General features: G+C 37.8%; 1 protein-coding gene across 9 annotated transcripts in view; it reads right to left on the bottom strand.

Annotated features, from left to right (window-relative positions):
* The window catches only part of DMD (dystrophin), a 2,362,639-nt gene that overhangs the window by 1,541,280 nt on the left and 800,000 nt on the right, over nucleotides 1–21,359 (bottom strand). For all 9 annotated transcript variants that reach the window (XM_070783459.1, XM_070783466.1, XM_070783462.1 and 6 more), the window contains 2 exons: nucleotides 15,992–16,093; nucleotides 15,757–15,864 (listed from right to left, as the gene is read on the bottom strand). In XM_070783459.1, the coding sequence (XP_070639560.1) occupies nucleotides 15,757–15,864; nucleotides 15,992–16,093 (210 nt within the window). The remainder of the gene's footprint in view (nucleotides 1–15,756; nucleotides 15,865–15,991; nucleotides 16,094–21,359) is intronic.

Genomic DNA, 21,359 nt, shown 5'->3' with positions numbered 1-21,359 from the left:
GAACTATTCCAAATCCTGAAAGATGATGCTGTGAAAGTGCTACACTCAATATGCCAGCAAATTTGGAAAACTCAGCAGTGGCCAGAGGACTGGAAAAGGTCAGTTTTCATTCCAATCCCCAAGAAAGGCAATGCCAAAGAATGCTCAAACTACTGCACAATTGCACTCATCTCACACGCTAGGAAAGTAATGCTCAAAATTCTCCAAGCCAGGCTTCAGCAATATGTGAACCGTGAACTTCCTGATGTTCAAGCTGGTTTTAGAAAAGGCAGAAGAACCAGAGATCAAATTGCCAACATCCGCTGGATCATGGAAAAAGCAAGAGAGTTCCAGAAAAACATCTATTTCTGCTTTATTGACTATGCCAAAGCCTTTGACTGTGTGGATCACAATAAACTGTGGAAAGTTCTGAAAGAGATGGGAATACCAGACCACCTGATCTGCCTCTTGAGAAATTTGTATGCAGGTCAGGAAACATCAGTTAGAACTGGACATGGAACAACAGACTGGTTCTAAATAGGAAAAGGAGTACGTCAAGGCTGTATATTGTCACCCTGCTTATTTAACTTATATGCAGAGTACATCATGAGAAACGCTGGACTGGAAGAAACACAAGCTGGAATCAAGATTGCTGGGAGAAATATCAATAACCTCAGATATGCAGATGACACCACCCTTATGGCAGAAAGTGAAGAGGAACTCAAAAGCCTCTTGATGAAGGTGAAAGTGGAGAGTGAAAAAGTTGGCTTAAAACTCAACATTCAGAAAACGAAGATCATGGCATCCAGTCCCATCACTTCATGGGAAATAGATGGGGAAACAGTGGAAACAGTGTCAGACTTTATTTTTCTGGGCTCCAAAATCACTTCAAATGGTGACTGCAGCCATGAAATTAAAAGACACTCCTTGGATGGAAAGTTATGACCAACCTAGATAGCATATTGAAAAGCAGAGACATTACTTTGCCAATAAAGGTTCATCTAGTCAAGGCTATGGTTTTTCCTGTGGTCATGTACGGATGTGAGAGTTGGACTGTGAAGAAGGCTGAGCGCTGAAGAATTGATGCTTTTGAACTGTGGTGTTGGAGAAGACTCTTGAGAGTCCCTTGGACTGCAAGGAGATCCAACCAGTCCATTCTGAAGGAGATCAGCCCTGGGATTTCTTTGGAAGGAATGATGCTAAAGATGAAACTCCAGTACTTTGGCCACCTTATGCGAAGAGTTGACTCACTGGAAAAGACTCTGATGCTGGGAGGGATTGGGGGCAGGAGGAGAAGGGGACGACAGAGGATGAGATGGCTGGATGGCATCACTGACTCGATGGACGTGAGTCTCAGTGAACTCCGGGAGTTGGTGATGGACAGGGAGGCCTGGCGTGCTGCGATTCGTGGGGTCACAAAGAGTCGGATACGACTGAGCAACTGATCTGATCTGAGGCTTTGGGAAATCCATTTCCATCTCCCCAATGCTAGACCCTAATTTAATTTGTAAAAACAGTCTAAGAAGAAAGAAAGGAGAGAATTATTTTATGGACGTTTTACCATCCTCTCTCATTGGCATCAGCAAATGCAATGAACATAAACTAAGCTGTGAGACCTACCTTTCCAAAATAAATGCAAATTTATTTAAGAACAACTAACATTGCATATGGCAAATAAATGAGCATGAAACAGATGCAGCAATTGCTCATGAACTGAAGTATCATTGACAGAGAAATCAATATACGCCCACCCCCTGCAAAGGACACTTTATGTAGCTCATTTTGGCATGCCACCTGCATTGATAGCTCTGAACTGCAGACAGCTCTGGTGTCTCCTTCAATTAGTTCATCCTTTTCTCAGAATTTGCTTCACCTGGTGTTCTTTATATTGCAGTCATTTTTAGGGAATAAAAGCAAGTTTTGAAATGCATTTCTAGTTTATCCTCAATAATTGTCTTTTCACTATTTTTCCTAAGCCTGAAAGAATGCAATAGACCAAAATATACAATCTGAATTTGAAGAAGAGGAAACAATTTACATTGGAGATTTATGAGTAGTCTCCTGTTACCTAAAAGGTTTTCTTAGATGATCTATAAAAGTAGTTGGATACACAAAGAGATATAGTGGCAAATGACATGGAGCCTCCTGTGTTAACAATCAACCAAAGAAGAGGCACTTAGTGAACATTACAAAAATAAAGGGGAAATTTCCCATTAAAGAATATAATTAAGAATAATAACTCAAGGTAAAATAAAAACAGCATTATTATAAACTGTGCAATTATCAAATCAATAATATTTTTACCCAAATCTGTATGACAAAAACACTGTACTAGCCAAGGCTTCTATCTGGTAAATTCTAGATCTAGTTTGTCAAATGGTGATAGCAGGATAGTAGTTCTGCCTCAGTGTGTTTCCTCCGTTGGCTCTGAACCAATCTCTCTCCCAGTCTTTCTTCATCTTATCAAGTTCCTGAAGTACTCTCACACCATAACTAACAAGAAAAAAACAGGAAATCCATGGTGGTGCCAGATACAATGCATCATACTAATGAATTACCTTCTCCCATCTATCCTTAGACAGAAATTATTCTAAGCTTGGATTTTGTGTATATTAAATAACTAAAATTTAGTTGTTACTCAATTTTAGTGTATTAAAAGGATATATTTCTGCATCCTAATAATTGATTATAGATCTTTGAGTGCCAGAGAACTAGAGTTCTAGAAAATTCAGAAGGCAAAAAGAAGCTCTAGAAAATGTGTACAAGGCAGAGATCAGCTAGGCTTTTGAAAGAAGAAATATAATTTATTTTCATAGAAGCGAGGTACCTGGACAAACCTCCAAGGTAAACAGGAAAGAACAGCCAATAAATCAGATTGGACAGCAGTAGAAACAGGCAGGCAACAGATAAGCTGCTCAAGAAGACAAGATAAACATGCTCTATATGGTCAAGGTTAGATGATTTGAAGTGAAAAGAGAATGTATGCTTGCAAAAAGCCCACAAAGTCATCACCTTATTCTCATCAGACGGACACTTCAGAGATCAAGGCCAAGATAATTTCTCATAAACTGGCAAAACTGAATCCTGTACCTATTTTATGAGTAGTTATCTATATGTAAGAAGTTTTCTGGTGGCTCAGTGGTAAAGAATCTGCCTGCCAATGCAGGAGACATGGGTTCAATCACTGGATCGGGAAGATCCCCTGGAAAAGGAAATGGCAACCCACTCCCGTATTCTTGTCTGGAGAATTCCATGGCCAGAAGAGCCTGGTGGGCTATAGTCCATGGAGTTGCAAAGAGTCAGACACGACTGAAGCGACTAAACAACAACAAGACAGAGTAATCCAATTCTTTCTAATCACCTGTTGTTGCACTTAGGTAGATTGATCCACTGTGGGGGTTTCTCATCTTAAGGAAGCATAAGAATCACCAGGAAGGCTTGTGAACTGGAAGACTTCTCGGCCCCATGCCTCCAGAGTTTATGAATCAGTGTTCTTGCCTGGAGAATCCCAGGGACGGGGAGCCTGGTGGGCTGCCGTCTATGGGGTCGCACAGAGTCGGACACAACTGAAGTGACTTAGCAGCAGGCATGGGATGGGGCCTAAGGATTTGCCTTTCTAAGGAGTTCCTGGGTAATGCTGCTAGTCTATGGACCACACCATGAGAACCACTGATGCTATCTGGAGGATTTCTTTGAGGGTCATCACTGAAGCTGAGCTCAAGTTAGCAAGTCCTGGTGAAATAGCACTGTTCACAGGGATTTGCCAAGCTCCCATAAGTACTCTGGCCCTGCCATCTTATCTTGCAGACACTTGATAGTGACCTAAGCCCACAGCATTCCTGTAGTCCCTGCACACCACACTCTCTTGGATCATCAACTTTTCCAGAGTTGTCCTTTGCTGGCAAATGCCACAGCAACAGTACTTTTCCACAGGAGCCTGTTTCTTGTTAATTTGGGCCTTCCCATGAGAGCCTACTTGATTCTTCCAGTCTTAGAATTCACCTCAGTTTCTTCTTTCCTTTGCTTTTTATTCTTTATGCCAAATAAAAACTCAATTTGGATGATAGAACGATATGATTTGGATAAAAAAACATATCAGGAGGAAATCAAATACTTGACTCCTCTTCTCTCACCTCACATGAAAAGTAGAAGAAAATCCCATGGGTTATTAGTGGTAATATTTCAAAACAAATTACATTGATTGTAAATAAAAGAGAGATTTAGCACACTGTATCTATACCTAGGTATGTAGTAGGAACTGGTGACAGATGGTACCTGTTTTGGGTCTCAGATTGTGACATATTTTAATGAACATTAAATTCTTACTCACTGCCTGAGTCAGCAGGGGAATTTTACCTCAAATTCTAGACCAGCTGTCAGGTTTTGTTAATTGGCTTAAACTATCAAATGGTAAGACTTATACAAAACATATTTTCACTTTGTTCACAAGTAAGGTGACATAATTTGAATTTTAATCATATTGGAAAATTATTGAGACTTCGCTAAGAGAGCATTTTCATGGCCCTGGAGCTAGCAATGTCTTTTTATATAAAAATGTCAACATCGAGGCACATGATTATTCAAAACAAAAATTTTCAACTGCGGTTATTTTTCTGTCAAAGAATCGAATGTGATGAGTTCTGAAACAGCTTAAAAGTCTTGGACCTGAGTCTGGATATCTTGGTGTTCACTTTAACTCTGCTACTAATCTTCTATTACTTTATGCATGCCATGTGTTTTCTTCTGGGCCTCAATTTCCTCTTCTGAAATAACCTTGTCTGTCTCCTTGTTTCCATGCCCAGTGCTACGTAGTTCAGTTCTAATTGGCCTCTTTTCTATGAAAAGTCCTACTACCAAAGAGTGCTCTGGAAATGCAAATATGATTGTTATTCAGCTCCCAATGGCTCCCCATTAGTTTCAGAACAAAATTACAAATGTATCACTGCTATTTTTGCACTGTTTGATACATAGATTTCTTTTCTGAAGTCTGTCTTTAGTAATGATATCACTCAAAAAACACATTCTCTGAGGATTGATTTATATCAATGAGAAGCTAGTTTGTAATAACAAGTAATACATATGTGAATCTATTTTAAATTAAAAGCTTATAGAAAAATAGTCACTATGGAGCCAAAAATGTATGATACAAATAAATATTTGGTAATATGGTACAAAATTAACTGAGGAAATTTATTTAAGATTAGTTCAAATAAATTATTTAATTATTATGATGTATAATATATATCAATACAGACAGAAATAGATTAGGTAAAGTTATGAAACATTATTTACAATAGACCATTGTTTTATATCACAGTTAACATCACATTAGCATTTAGTAGAATTGATCAAAAATAGAAAAGAAATCCTAATTATGCAATACTTACTTGAAAAATCAAGCTCTTAATAAATATTGGATTGGCCTCTCCCTTACTGGAAAATAATAAAATTCACAGTTGAAGAGAAGCTTTGTAGATTTCTTTTTAATTCCATACAGTTCAACTCAAACTGAAATGTCTCAATGAACCCTGATGTCCCCTTATTGCCAAAGTTTGTTAATCCCTCAAAACATATGGGTGCTATAATCACTACCCCACCTGGGGAGAGTGTGCTCACCAAGCACCTGGTCACCTGAGCTGCTCGGGACTGGGAAGGGCACAAAACGCAGGCCCAACTAAGTCCGCGACTCTGTAGAGTACCCAAGAACCTGAGTGGCTTACACCTGGGAAGTGAATGCAACCCAGGGCCTGCTTTAGACAGTTCCCCTGCAGAGCAACCTGGAACTTGAGCAGTGTAGACTGGAAAAGCACACACGCTGTGAGTGGGGGCAAACCCAGTATGGCCCAGGCACTGCGAGCACTCCCCCCACATGCCAGTGATATTTGATTGCAGTGTTCCTCCCTCCCTGCAGCACAATTAAACAAGTGAGCCTAAATAAATGACCACTTTCAAACCCCTTGTGTCAGGGCGGAAGTTAGATATAAAAGAGACTTGCAAACAGAGGGAGCCAAGATAAACAAGAGGGAACCGCTTTGGAAGTGACAGGTACAACAGATTAAAACACTGTAGTTAGCATTGACTACAATGGAAGGGACCCATAGACCTTGAGAAGAAGTATAAGCTGGAACAAGGAACTATCTGAAACTGAACTGACCCCACACTGCCCTCAACAGCTCCAGAGAAATTCCTAGATATATTTTACTATTATCATTTTCTAATTTTTTTTAAATTTTTAAGTTCTTTATTACTCCTTTAATTTTCCTTTTTAAAACCTACTACAACCTTGTAAAAGAGAGACCCTATGTTTAAAGCAAATTTCATATTTTTTTATAACGTTTGTAATTTTCTTTTGTGTTTTTAATAGTGTATTTTTAAGAGTCTAACCTCTACACTAGATTTTTAACCTTTGCTTTTTGGTATTTGTTATCAATTTTGTACCTTTAAGAATCCTATCTTCAATACCCATTTTTACTTAGGAGTGTGATTACTGGCTTGATTGTTCTCTCCCCTTTTGACTCTCCTTTTGCTCCACCAGGTCACCTCTATCTCCTGCCTCCCACTTCTCTTCTCTACTTTGTGAATCTCTTTAGGTGTTTCAGGCTGTGGAGAACACTTAGGGAACTGATCACTGCCTAGATTGGTCTCTCTCCTTTTTACTCCCCCTCCTCTCCTCCTGGTCACTGCTATCTCCTTCCTCCCTCTTCACTTCTCTATGGAACTCTGTGAACCTCTCTGAGTGTTCCAGACTGTGGAAAGTAAGTAGGGAATTGATTGCTGGCTAGATTGCTCTCACCTCTTTTGATTCCCCCTCTTCTCCTCCTGGTTACCTCTATCTCCCTCCTCCCTCTTCTCATCTCCATGTAACTCTGTGAACCTCTCTGGGTGTCCCTCACTGTGGAGAATTTTCTTTCCATTAACCTAGATGTTTTATCAGTGGTGCTATAAGGATGGAGAAGTCTTGAAGCTACTGTAAGAAGAAGACTGAAAGCCAGAGGTAGGAGGCTTAAATCCCAAACTTGACAACACCAGAAAACTTCTGACTCCAGGGAATATTAATCGACAAGAGATCATTCAAAAGCCTCCATACCTACACTGAAACCAAGCTCCACCCAAGAGCCAACAAGTTTCAGAGAAAGACATACCAAGCTAATTCTCCAACAACACAGGAACATAACCCTGAGCACAAAAATACAGGCAGCCAAAAGTCACACCAAACCCATACACACCAAAAAATTCACTACTGGACATTTCTCTGCACTCCAGAAAGAAGAGATGCAGCTCCACCCACCAGAACACTGAGGCAAGATTCCCTAACCAGGAAGCCTTGGCAAGCCACTCGTCCAAGCCCACCCACAGGGAGGAACCTCCACAATAAATAGGAACCACAAACTTCCAGCATAAAGAAAGGATATCCCAAACACAGCAACCTAAACAAAATGAAAGGCAGAGAAATATTCAGCAGGTAAAGGAACATGATAAAAGCCCACCAAACCAAACCAAAGAGGAGGAGATAGGGAGTCTACCTGAAAAAGAATTCAGAAAAATGATAGTAAAAATGATCCAAAATCTTGAAAACAAAATGGAGTTACAGATAAATAATTTAGAGACAAGGATTGAGAAGATGCAAGAAAATTTAACAAGGACCTAGAAGAAATAAAAAAGAGTCAATCAATAATGAATAATGCAATAACTAAGATCAAAAGCACTCTGGAGGGAACCGGCAGTAGAATAACTGAGGCAGAAGATAGGATAAGTAAGGTAGAAGATAGAATGATGGAAATAAATGAAGCAGAGAGGAAAAAATAATTAAAAGAAAGGAGGACAACTTCCGAGACCTCTGAGACAATATTAAATGCCCCAACATTCAAATCATAGGAGTCCCAGAAGAAGAAGACAAAAAGAAAGGCCATGAGAAAATACTTTAGGAGATAATAGTTGAAAACTTCCCTAAAATGGGGAAGGAAATAGCCACCTAAGTCCAAGAAACCCAGAGAGTCCCAAACAGGATAAACCCAAGGCAAACACCCCAAGACACATATTAATCAAAATAACAAAGATCAAACACAAAGAACAAATATTAAAAGCAGCAAGGGAAAAACAACAAATAAATCACAAAGGGATTCCCATAAGGATAACAGCTGATCTTTCAATAGAAACTCCTCAAGCCAGAAGGGAATGGCAGCACATACTTAAAGAGTGATGAAAGAGAAAAACCTACAGCCCAGATTACTGTACCCAGCAAGGATCTCATTCAAATATGAAGGAGAAATCAAAAGCTTTACAGTCAAGCAAAACCTCAGAGAATTCAGAACCACCAAACCAGCTTTTCAACAAATGCTGAAGGATAGTCTCTAGACAGGAAATACAGAAAAGGTGTATAAACTCGAACCCAAAACAACAAAGTAAATGGCAATGGGATCATACTTATAAATGTTACTTTAAATGTAAATGGGTTGAATACCCCAACCAAAACACAAAGACTGGCTGAATGGATACAAAAACAAGACCCCTATATATGCTGTCTACAAGAGACCCACCTCAAACCTAGGGACACACACAAACTGAAAGTGAAGGGCTGGAAAAAGATATTTCATGCAAATGGAGACCAAAAGAAAGCAGGAGTAGCAATACTCATATCAGATAAAATAGACTTTGAAATAAAGGCCATGAAAAGAGACAAAGAAGGATACTACATAAATGGTCAAAGATCAATCCAAGAAGAAGATATAACAATTATAAATATACATGCACCCAACATAGGAGCACAACAATATGTAAAGCAAATGCTAACAAATATGAAAGAGGAAATTAACAGTAACACAATAATAGTGAGAGATGTTCATACTCCACTCACACCTATGGATAGATGAACTAAACAGAAAATTAGCAAGAAAATACAAACTTTAAATGATACAATGGACCAGTTAGACCTAATTGATATCTATATTTCACCCTAAAACAATGAATTTCACCTTCTTCTCAAGTGCACACAGAACCTTCTCCAGGATATATAACATCCTGGGCCATAAATCTAGACTTGGTAAATTCAAAAAAATTGAAATAATCTCAAGCATCTTTTCTGATCACAATGCGGTAAGATTAGATGTCAACTACAGGAAAAAAAAAAAAAAACTATTAAAAATACAAACATATGGACGCTAACAACACACTTCTGAATAACCAACAAATCACAAAAGAAATCAAAATATGCATAGATATGAATGAAAATGAAAACACAACAATCCAAAACCTACGGGAATCAGTAAAAGCAGTGCTAAGGGGAAGGTTCATAACAATAGAAGCCTACCTCAAGAAACAGGAGAAAAATCAAATAAATAAACTAACTCTACACCTAAAGCAACTAGAAAAAGAAGAAATGAAGCACCCCAGGGTTAGTAGAAGGAAAGAAATCATAAAAATTAGGGCAGAAATAAATGAAAAGAAACAAAGGAGACCATAGCCAAAATCAACAAAGCTAAAAGCTGGTTCTTTGAGAAGATAAATAAAATAGACAAACCATTAGCCAGACTCATCAAGAAACATAGGGAGAAGAAATAAATCAACAAAATTAGAAATGAAAATGGAGAAATTACAACAGACAACACAGAAATACAAAGGATCGTAAGAGACTACTATCAGCAACTATATGCCAACAAAATGGACAACTTGGAAGAAATGGACAAATTCTTAGAAAAGTATAACTTTCCAAAACTGAACCAGGAAGAAATAGAAAATCTTAACAGACCCATCACAAGCACAGAAATCAAAACTGTAATCAGAAATCTTCCAACACACAAAAGCCCAGGACCAGATGGCTTCATGGTTGAATTCTACCAAAAATTGAGAGAAGAGCTAACACCTATCCTACTCAAACTCTTCCAGAAAACTGCAGAGGAAGGTAAACTGCCAAACTCATTCTATGAGGCCAATATCACCCTAATACCAAAACCAGACAAAGATACCACAAAAACAAGTAAATGACAGGCCAATATCACTGGTGAACATAGATGAAAAAATCCTTAACACAATTCTAGCAAACAGAATCCAACAACATAGTAAAAAGATCATACAACATGACCAAGTGGGTATTATCCCAGGGATGCAAGGATTCTTCAATATTCGCAAATCACTCAATGTGGTATACCACATTAACAAATTGAAAGATAAAAACCAATCATCTCAATAAATGCAGATAAAGCCTTTGACAAAATTCAACATCCATTTATGATAAAAAGCCTCCAGAAAGCAGGCATAGTAGGAACATACCTCAACATAATAAAAGCCATATATGATAAAACTACAGGAAACATTATCCTCAAAGGTGAAAAATTGAAAGCATTTCCCCTAAAGTCAGGAACAGACAAGGGTGCCCACTCTAACTGCTACTATTCAACATAATTTTGGAAGTTTTGGTCGCAGCAATCAGAGCAGAAAAAGTAATAAAAGGAATCCAAATTGGAAAATAAGAAGTAAAACTCTCACTGTTTGCTGATAACATGACCCTCTACGTACAAAACCCTAAAGACTCCTCCAGAAAATTACTAGAACTAATCAATGAATATAGTAAAGTTGTGGGATATAAAGTCAACACACAGAAATCCCTTGCATTCCTATACACTAACAATGAGAAAATAGAAAGAGAAATTAAGGAAACAATTCCATTCACCATTGCAATGAAAAGAATAAAATATTTAGGAATATATCTACCTAAAGAAACAAAAGACCTATTTATATAAAACTATAAAACACTGGTGAAAGAAATCAAAGAGGACACTAATAGATGGAGAAATATATCATGTTCATGGATTGGAAGAATCAATATAGTGAAAATGAGTATACTACCCAAAGCAATCTATAGATTCAATGCAATCCCTATCAAGCTATCAATGGTATTTTTCACAGAGCTAGACAATTTCACAATTTGTATGGAAACACAAAAAAACTCGAATAGCCAAAGCAATCTTGAGAAAGAAGAACAGAACTGGAGGAATCAACCTGCCTGACTTCAGGCTCTACTACAAAGCCACAGTCATCAAGACATTATGGTACTGGCACAAAGATAGAAATATAGATCAATGGAACAAAACAGAAAGCCCAGAGATAAATCCACGCACCTATGGACACCTTATCTTTGACAAAGGAGGCAAGAATATACAATGGAGAAAAGACAATCTCTTTAACAAGTGGTGCCGGGAAAACTGGTCAACCACCTGTAAAAGAAGGTAACTAGAACACTTTCTAACACCATACACAAAAATAAGCTCAAAATGGTTTAAAGATCTAAACGTAAGACCAGAAATTATAAAACTCCTAGAGGAAAATATAGGCAAAACACTCTCTGACATAAATCATAGCAGGATCCTCTATGACCCACCTCCCAGAGTAATGGAAATAAAAGCAAAAATAAACAAATGGGACCTAATTAAACTTAAAAGCTTTTGCACAACAAAGGCAACTATAAGCAAGGTGAAAAGACAGCCTTCAGAATGGGAGAAAACAATAGTAAATGAAGCAAATGACAAAGAATTAATCTCAAAAATATACAAGCAACTCCTCCAGCTCAATCCCAGAAAAATAAGTGACCCAATCAAAAAATGGGCCAAAGAACTACACAGACATTTCTCCAAAGAAGACATACAGATGGCTAACAAACACATGAAAAGATGCTCAACATCACTCATTACCAGAGAAATGCAAATCAAAACAACAATGAGGTACCATCTCACACCAGTCAGAATGGCTGCTATCCAAAAGTCTACAAATAATAAATGCTGGAGAGTGTGCGGAGAAAAAGGAACCCCCTTAAACCGTTGATGGGAATGCAAACTAGTACAGCCACTATGGAGAACAGTGTGGAGATTCCTTAAAAAACTGGAAATAAAACTGCCATATGACCCAGCAATCCCACTGCTGGGCATACACACCGAGGAAACCAGAATTGAAAGAGACACGTGTACCCCAGTGTTCATTGCAGCACTGTTTATAATAGCCAGGACATGGAAGCAACCTAAATGTCCATTAGCAGACAAATGGATAAGAAAGCTGTGGTACATATACACAATGGAATATTACTCAGCTATTAAAAAGAATGCATTTGAATCAGTTCTAATGAGGTGGATGAAACTGGAGCCTATTATACAAAGCAAAGTAAGTCAAAAAGAAAAACACCAATAGAATATATTAACGCATATATATAGAATTTAGAAAGATGGTAACAACGACACTATATGTGAGACAGCGAGAGACACAGATGTAAAGAACAGACTTTTGGACTCTGTGGGAAAAGGCAAAGGTGGGATGACTTGAGAGAATAGCATCAAAACATGTATATTACCATATGTGAAATAGATTGCCAGTTCAGGTTCGATGCATGAGACGGGTGCTCAGGCCGGGTGCACCGCAATGACCCTGAGGGATGGTATGGGGAGGGAGGTAGGAGGGGGTTTCAGGATGGGGAACACATGTTCACCCATGGCTGATTCATGTGAATGTATGGCAAAAACCACCACAATATTGTAAAGTAATTAGCTTCCAATTAAAAAAAAAAAACAACATATGGGTGCTATAATCAATGCCATTTTGTTTGCTTTAACGTTTTTCTTATTTTCCAAAACATGATATAAGCCCCTTCTATGTGAGGATAATCATTTCTTGTGCTACTCTTGTATTTCTCAGAGAATCTAATTAAGTTTATTTTAGACTTATTAGATTTATGAAACTTAAGCTTATTCTAGAACTATACTGTTTATAATCTTACAGAACATTCACAGGTACTTTTCAGTGTTACATTTTAAATTTTTACTGTAATCTTATTCTAGGTATGTTATACTTTTTCAAAGAGTACAATTCTGTTTCAAAAAACAAAGTTCAAACTTTACCTACATATTATAAAATTAATATTTATGTCCTTCCAAAATTCATATTTTGAAGGCCTAACCTTCCAATGTTATCATATTAGGAGGTGGAGCTTTGGGGAGGTAATGATGCTTAGATGAGGTCATGACAGTAGGGCCCCCATGCTAGGATTCTGCTTGTGTGCTGAGTCACTTTAGTTGTATCTGACTCTTTGTGACGCTATAGACTGTGGTCCACAAGGCTTCTATCTCCATGGGATTCTCCAGGCAGGAATGCCGGAGTGGGTTGCCAGGCTCTCTTCCATGGGATCTTCCCAACCCAGGGATCGATCCTGAGCCTCTTATATCTCCTGTGATTAGTGCCCTCATACAAAAAAGAAGGGATACCAGAGCTTCCTCTGTCTCACCAGGAAGAGGGCCCTCACCAAGAACCAAATCTTCCAGCACCTTGATATTGTGCTGCCCTGTTTCTAGAACTATAAGAAATAAATATCTACTGTTAAAGTCACCAATCTGTGGCATTTTATTACAGCAGCACAAGCAGACTAAGATAGGAATTGGGAGCAAGAACTGGTGTCTCTTGTATCAAATATCGAAAAATGCAGAAACAGCTTTGAACTGGGTCATGGGTAGAGGGTGAAAGAGTTTTGAGGTACATGCCCGAAAAAGTCAAGATTGCCATGAAGATAACTTCGAAGGGCAACTCTGGTGAGGACTCAGGGAGAAAAAAGGAGAGCTGGAAAGAAAGTTTCCATCTTTTTAGAGAATACGTAAATAATCATGAACAGCATGTTGGTATAAATATGGATGATAAAGGCCATTCTTTTGGGGTCTCAGACAAAGTAAGGAACATATTGGCCAAGGGAGAGAAGACGATCCTTGTTATAAAGTGGCAAAGAACTTGACTGAATTGTGTTGATGTTCTAGTATTTTGTAGAAGGTAGAACTTGTGCATGATGAAATGGGATATTTAGCTAAGAAATCTGATGTCTTTGGGAAATATTTAAGCAAAGTGTGAAAGGAACAGCATGGTTTCATCTGAATGCTTAAGGTAAAAAAGCAAGAAGAGAAAAATCAGTTGAAGAAGGAACTGTTTAACAAAAAGGAACCAGAAATTATGGTTTTGTAAAATTCTCAGTCTATCCACATTGGAAAAAAAAAATGAGAAAGGATGTTTAGACGTGAACACTAATGGGTGTGGTTGATCTACTATTTGGTGAGGATATTAGTGTGGATGTGAACCAGAGACCTAATCAGCTCTCTGATCAGAAGCCGGGGTACAGATGTATACATTATGGATACATGAATATGAAGCCATGGATACTGTAATATACTAGTAGAAATGCCAGCTGTGACTAATGGAAACAAAGAAAACCAGGATTGAAGGAAGATTGTGAATACGTGCATTCTTCCCATGAAGAAAAGAGAATGATACAGGTGATACAAAGACATCAGGGCCGCCACCCCTACCGTAGGCCCAAATAGCAGAGCCAGTTCCTCATGGGTTTCAAAGGATGGGGCCACCTCTCAGGTTTGGGGGGACAGGCATGCAGGATGCCGCCACCTAGTGTCTCAGGAGCAGCCACGACAGGGAGTCCTGTGAGTGGGACTGCAGCAGAGAGCCATGTGGGCGGGCAGTGCACTGTGATGCTGAAGAGGCAAGGCCATTTTGTGGAATTCTGGGGGGATGGTGCCACTCCGGTGGCCCTGGAGTGCAGAGCATCAGTCCAAAGAGGAATATTCTCAAGCATGAGGAACTTACAGAATTGTTCTTGCTATGTTTTAGACTTACGTGTGGCCTGTCACCCCTTCCTCCTTTGCTCTTTTCCCCTTTTCGAATGGGAATACCTATCCTATACCTGTCACACCACTGTATTTTGGAAGCATATAACTAGTCTGCTTTCACAGGTTCATAGTTGGAGAGCTCAGCCTCAGACTTTGAGTCTTATTTGATTAGGATGATAAGATTTTGAACTTTACAATATATGCTGAAGAGTTGATATTGGGACTATATAAGTTATTTTGGGTCTGTTCAGATGGAATGAATATATTTTGTATGTGAGAAAGACACACATTTTGTGAGTCCAGGGTTATAATGATATGGTCTAAATGATTGTGTCCCCGCTCAATATATATATATATATATATATATATTGAAATTCTACATCCCCCCAATATCATGGTATTAAGACATTGGGCCTTCGGGAGGTAATTAGGTTTAGATGAGTTTATGACAGTGAAGAATTTATGACATGTGAATAGCTGACTCATTTGAAAAGACCCTGATGCTGGGAGGGATTGGGGGCAGGAGGAGAAGGGGATGACAGAGGATGGGATGGTTGGATGGCATCACTGACACAATGGACATGGGTTTGGGTGGACTCTGGGAGTTGGTGATGGACAGGGAGGCCTGGCGTGCTGCAGTTCATGGGGTCACAAAGAGTCGGACATGACTGAACGACTGAACTGCACTGATGACAGTGAAGCCCCCATGATGGGATTCATGACCTTGTAAGAAAAGGCAGAGACACTAGAGTTTCTCTTTCTTCTATGTGAGGGGAGCAATACTATTTGTTGTTGTTCAGTCGTGTCTGACTCTTTGCAACCCCATGGACTGCAGCATGCCAGGCTTCCCTGTCTTTCACTATCTCCCGGAGTTTGATCAAATTCATGGCCATTGAGTCGATGATGCCATCCGACCATGGCATCCTCTGTTGCCCCCTTCTAGTCCTGCCTTCAATCTTTCCCACAATCACCTTTCCCTATTTTAATTAAGACAAGTAACAATATAATTAAAGAGACTGATATAAGAAAGAACAACGAATATTATGTTTAAGATTTAAACATTAGAAAGACCAAAGAAGGATGTTAGTAAAAACTACTTTTTTTTTTTAAATAATATCAATAGCTAAAGAATACATACGGCCAGTTTTTGAAGACTTGATAACATTTCACTTTGATCCTTAAAGCCAGTTGTGGGAATCTTGTTCAATGCATCTTCTTTATCTGAAAGCCATGTACTAAAAAGGCACTGAAAGAAATCAAATAATTTTAAAAGAGAAAGAAGAATAATTATTAAAGTACATCATATATTTTTATGTACCCATTTAACATCTCTCCACGTCTTTCACTGATACACTATCCCCCATGTAACTCACCTGCTCTTCAGTAAAACGTTGCCATTTTAGAAGAACATCCTGTAAAAGAACCCAGCGATCTTCAGTCCACCTACAGATGTTTGCCCACCGATCTCCCAGTACCTGGGGAAGAGAAAACCCACCACAACATCAGCAAATGCTTACCTGTTAACTATATTTTATTTAAAAATGGCATGAATGATTTGTAAAAGTATCTAACTTTGGTTATCTTATGTATACTAGGAGTTGTAAGGAGCATCTGTCAGCTTCTGCTTATAATTATAGAAGTACATGTCTTTCATTTGTCATTAGATTATTTCACTCTTGCACCCTATATGGAAAAGTAGAGATACTTACAAGAAGTATAAGGCAGATATCACACCACTATTTGAAATGTCTACACAGCAAATATAAACAGTAAAATATAAATGTAGAATGAAATAGGATTTGTCATTGATAATATGGAAAATGTGTATCTTTCTTAGGTCTGAAAATATGTCAAAAGAATAAAAGTCTGGCTAAAAAATAGGATGTCAAAAGACTCTCATCTGAAGCAATCTTATATAATTAGAATTGCTTAATATTTTGATTGTAGAAGAATATTAGTACTGACTTAACATCATATCCACATGTGAATTTTTAAAGTTAACTGGATTATTATTACAAATATTTAAAGTCACTATTTCTCTAAACTGTTCTATTGAGAAAACTCAGTAGAGTAATAGTTTTCTGAGTAAGAGTTGCCCTGTCTTTAGCCTGTCACTAATACTAGTGGCTCAGTGGTAAAGAATCCACCTGCTAATGCAGGAGATGCAGATTAAATCCCTGGATTGGGAAAATACCCTGGAGAAGGAAATGGCAACTCAGTCCAGTGTTCTTGCCTGGGAACTCCCATGGTCCGAGGAGCTTGGTGGGCTACAGTTGATGGGGTCACGAAGGAGTTGGACACAACTTAGTGACTAAACAACAATAACAATATCTATATGCACATGCTATTTTAGTGTGTAATATAAAATAAGCACTAATATTTTTAGGTGAAAAAGCGTGTTGTTATGATTTTTGTATAAAGGTACTGTTTTAAGAAATGTATCATTTATTTCAACAATATTAGGATGCACTTCAGAGTCTAAAATTCCAATTTTTTTTACTTCCTTATAAATAATAAAATTATTTACCCATAGATATTAGACCTCTAGAGCTAGAAGAATCTCAAAATATGGCATCTTATTTTGTATAGAATAAGAACTAGAAAAAATGTTTGTTACTCATATTTTTTACAAATATACTCAGCATCTAAGATAAGCCTGATCATAATTTCTATGTTACTTGATACTACACATTTGGATTGATCCAACTAGAAAACTTTGATGTATGATTCAAATAATATAAATGTAATTAGCATCATGGCAAAACCCATCTATTCCTAAATAACTCAGAGACCTACTCTTTTTATTGTATTTAATCTACCACCTTTTAGAAAAGGAAGTCTCATACATAGGGGTAAGAAGTAAGCAATAAATGTTTTTCTACAATATTAAAATGATCATGAACTCAGATGCAGCTCAGTCACAGGTAAGTTTTCAGTTTTTCTTCAGAAATGTCAAATAAAAATATTATTACTTTCAAGCATAACATAAGTGATTTTGCATTTTTTATAGTTTCATTCTCTACTCGGCCACTTTTGAATTACATTAGTTTATGACAGAAGCCTTAACACTGAAACAGTGATTCAAGATACCCAGGAAATGCGTAACATAACTCAATGTATTCAACGTTAGCTATTTAATTATTACAATTAAAATTTGGGATTTTTTTCTCAAAAACATATTAGAAGTTATTTTAGTAAACTTCCTAGTTACCTTGTAAGGACACATCAGATAAAATGGCATGTAGCATACCTGGTAATGGATTAGTTGTGAAAAAAAAAAAAAAAAAAAACAGCTTTAAACGGAGAAACTCTTGCCTGTTAGCCATAAACTACACCATCTGCCTGATTTTATGATGCAGATAGAAAAGGTCAAATTGTGGGACGTTTATTACAGGGCTCCAACCCCAGTGGAGATGGGTGTCAAGGGCTAAGAGAGAAACTCAAACTGTAGCACCACCTTCATAAATGAAAGAAAATTAACTAAGACGTCTAAATAGATATACTATTTTCTCTCCAGTGCTACAAGACACACAAAGCTAGAGGCTAGCGAAGTAGTATCTTAGGTTTGCAATCTTATAGAGCTTTTATAATTTATTGATTTTAGTAGGACATTGTATAAAACAAATCCACATAAAGACCTCTATTCTAGATTGCCGAAGATTAAATTTACAGAAATTGCAAAATATACTGTGATATACTTTATACTATAGATTTTTTAATTATTAAAAAAAATAGTAAATATTTTTTATATACAGTCAACCTAGTCAAAACAACCTAGTTAAAACAACTATTTTAAGAATATTATTTCTATGAACAGATGAATAGATAATGAAATTTTGCCATTTGCAACAACATAGATGGGCTTGGAAGGCATTATGTTAAATGAAATAAGTCAGAAAGAGAAAGACAAATACTGTATGATATCACTTATATGTGGACTCTTCAAAAAAAGAAAACTAGTAAATATAACCAAAAAGAAGCAAATTCACAGATACAGAGAATAAATTAGTGGTTACCAGTAGGGAGAGGGGAAGGGCAATATAGGGGTAGCAACAAACTATTAGGTCTAAAATAAACTAAAAGGATATATTGTACAACACAGGGAATATAACCAGTATTTTACAGTAACTATAAATGGAGTATAATCTTTAAAAATTGTGAATCACTATGTTGTACAAATACAACATATAATATTATATGTCAACTATACTTCAGTTAGAAAAGGATAAAAAGATTATCATTAAAAGTTTCCTTTGTATTCAAATAATCATAATAGATAACTTTTATAATTCCACTGAGGTTAAATATTCAGTCAATATTTAATTTATAGTTAAGTATAAGCTCTGATTCATTCATTCACCAATCATTAATTTATTTAAATAACAAATATTTTTGAACATACACTATGTGCCAAAAATGAACAGAATAAAGATGTTATGGACTGAACTGCGTCTGCCTAAAATTCATATGTTAAAGCCTTATTGACCTCTATCCCAGAATGTGACTGTATTAGAAGACAGGACCTTGACAGGCAGGGCTTTTAAATGGGGCTTTTAAGTTAAAATGAGTATGTTAGTGTGGACTCCAGTTCAGTCCGACTAGTGTCCTTACAAAAAGAGGAAATAAAATAGTGTCTTTAGAAAGACACAAGGGATGTATGGGCACAGAGGAGAGGCCGTTGGGTGGACATAGCAAGAAGGCTGCCATTTGCAAGGCAAGGAGAGAGGCCTCAGAAGGAACCAAACCTGCCCATACCTTGGACTTCTAGACTCCAGATCTGTGCGAAAACACATTTCTGTTGTTTAGGAAATCCAATCTCTGGCATTTTGTCGTGGCATATCTAACAAACTACATAGGACAGATTTAAGAGAGGCTGATTCCATGGCACTGCAAAATGTCTCACAAAATTAAAATAGTTATAAGATGCACATATTAGAGTGGGGGCATTTTAGAGAATACATTTCAGTTACTACTGTAAAATGAATTTAAATTGTTCAAATAGAGCAGAATTTTAATAACGCATTGGGACAACTTCTCAAATACAAACATGCTATCATTTTGTGATTTTTATGGAGATTATAAAATTATCTAGAGTCAAAACACTTGGATTCAAGTCTTAAGTCAATCAACTGCTTGGATTACCAATCCGTGTTGTTGTTTAGTTGCTAAGTCACATCAGATTCTGGGAGAAGGCGATGGCACCCCACTCCAGTACTGTTGCCCAGAAAATCCCATGGATGGAGGAGCCTGGTAGGCTGCAGTCCATGGGGTCACGAAGAGTCGGATACGACTGAGTGACTTGACTTTCACTTTCCACTTTCACGCACTGGAGAAAGAAATGGCAACCCACTCCAGTGTTCTTGCCTGGAGAATCCTACGGACGGAGAAGCCTGGTAGGGGGCAGTCCATGGGGTCGCACAGAGTCAGACACGACTGAAGCAACTTAGCAGCAGCAGCAGCACATCAGATTCTATTGTGGTCCTATGGATCATGGCCCACCTGGCTCCTATGCCCATGGGATTTCCCAGGCAAGAATAGTAGAGTGGGTTGCTATTATTTCCTTCTCCAGGGGATCTTCCTGGCCCAGGGATCAAATGCATATTTCTTGCATTGGCAGGCGGATTCCTTACCACTGACTCTCTTTCAAATTATGGAAACATTTTAAATCCATAATTTCTTGTAATACTAGGAGCAATTCTTTATCTTCCCCTACTCAATAAAATCAAGTGACTTTTTCAACAAATGTATGGCTAAATCATATGTCTCTCAAAGAAAATAATCATACCAACTTAAAGAACTGCTTCAAGTATTAAACAAGATCATGTATTGAAAAACAGTTTTAACTTGAACTGAGTTATATAAGTGTTGGTGGTTATTTATATTTTGCTTGACTGTAGTGTTTCTATGAAGCCTTCTAAGAACCACCAAGGGTGAACTATTTTACTCATTCTAAAAAAGTACTTATTACATCTTTACAAGTAGATGTTTAGAACTGCAGTATATTCTTTTTTAAAAAATTTCCAACACGACAGCATACACATCCTACAGTAACACATTCTACTGCTTAAATACTACTCTCAGAACAGTCTCACTGAACTGAATCCAAGTCACTTCTGTTACAAAGCAGGCACAGTGTTTTTACTGATCTCAGTGATTAGTTAAGTGAATTAGAAATCATGGTTACATGCGTGCTCACAGTTTCAGTTCAGTTCAGTTCAGTCACTCAGTTGTGTTTGACTCTTTGTGACTTCATGGACTGCAGGATGTCAGGCTTCCCCATCCATCACCAACTCCAGGAGCTTACTCAAACGCATGTCCATCGAGTCGGTGATGCCATCCAACCATCTCATCCTCTATTGTTCCCTTCTCCTCCTGCCTTCAATCTTTCCCAGCATCAGGGTCTTTTCAAACGAGTCAGTTCTTCGCATCATGTGGCCAAACTATTGTAGCTTCAGCTTCAGCATCAGTCCTTTCAATGAATATTCAGGACTGATTTCCTTTAGGATGGACTGGCTGGGTCTCCTTGCAGTCCAAGGGACTCTCAAGAGTGGTCTCCAACACCATAGTTTAAAAGCATCAATTCTTTGGCGCTTAGCTTTCTTTATAGTCCAACTCTCACATCAGTACATGACTACTGGAAAAACCATAGCTTTGACTAGATGCGACTTTTGTTGGCAAAGTTATGTCTCTGCTTTTTAATATGCTGTGTAGGTTGGTCATAGCTTGTCATCCAAGGAGCAA

Source organism: Bos indicus, chromosome X (genome assembly GCF_029378745.1).
Source record: "Bos indicus isolate NIAB-ARS_2022 breed Sahiwal x Tharparkar chromosome X, NIAB-ARS_B.indTharparkar_mat_pri_1.0, whole genome shotgun sequence".
NCBI lineage: Eukaryota > Metazoa > Chordata > Mammalia > Artiodactyla > Bovidae > Bos > Bos indicus.
This window is presented reverse-complemented; position numbering and strand designations above follow the sequence as displayed.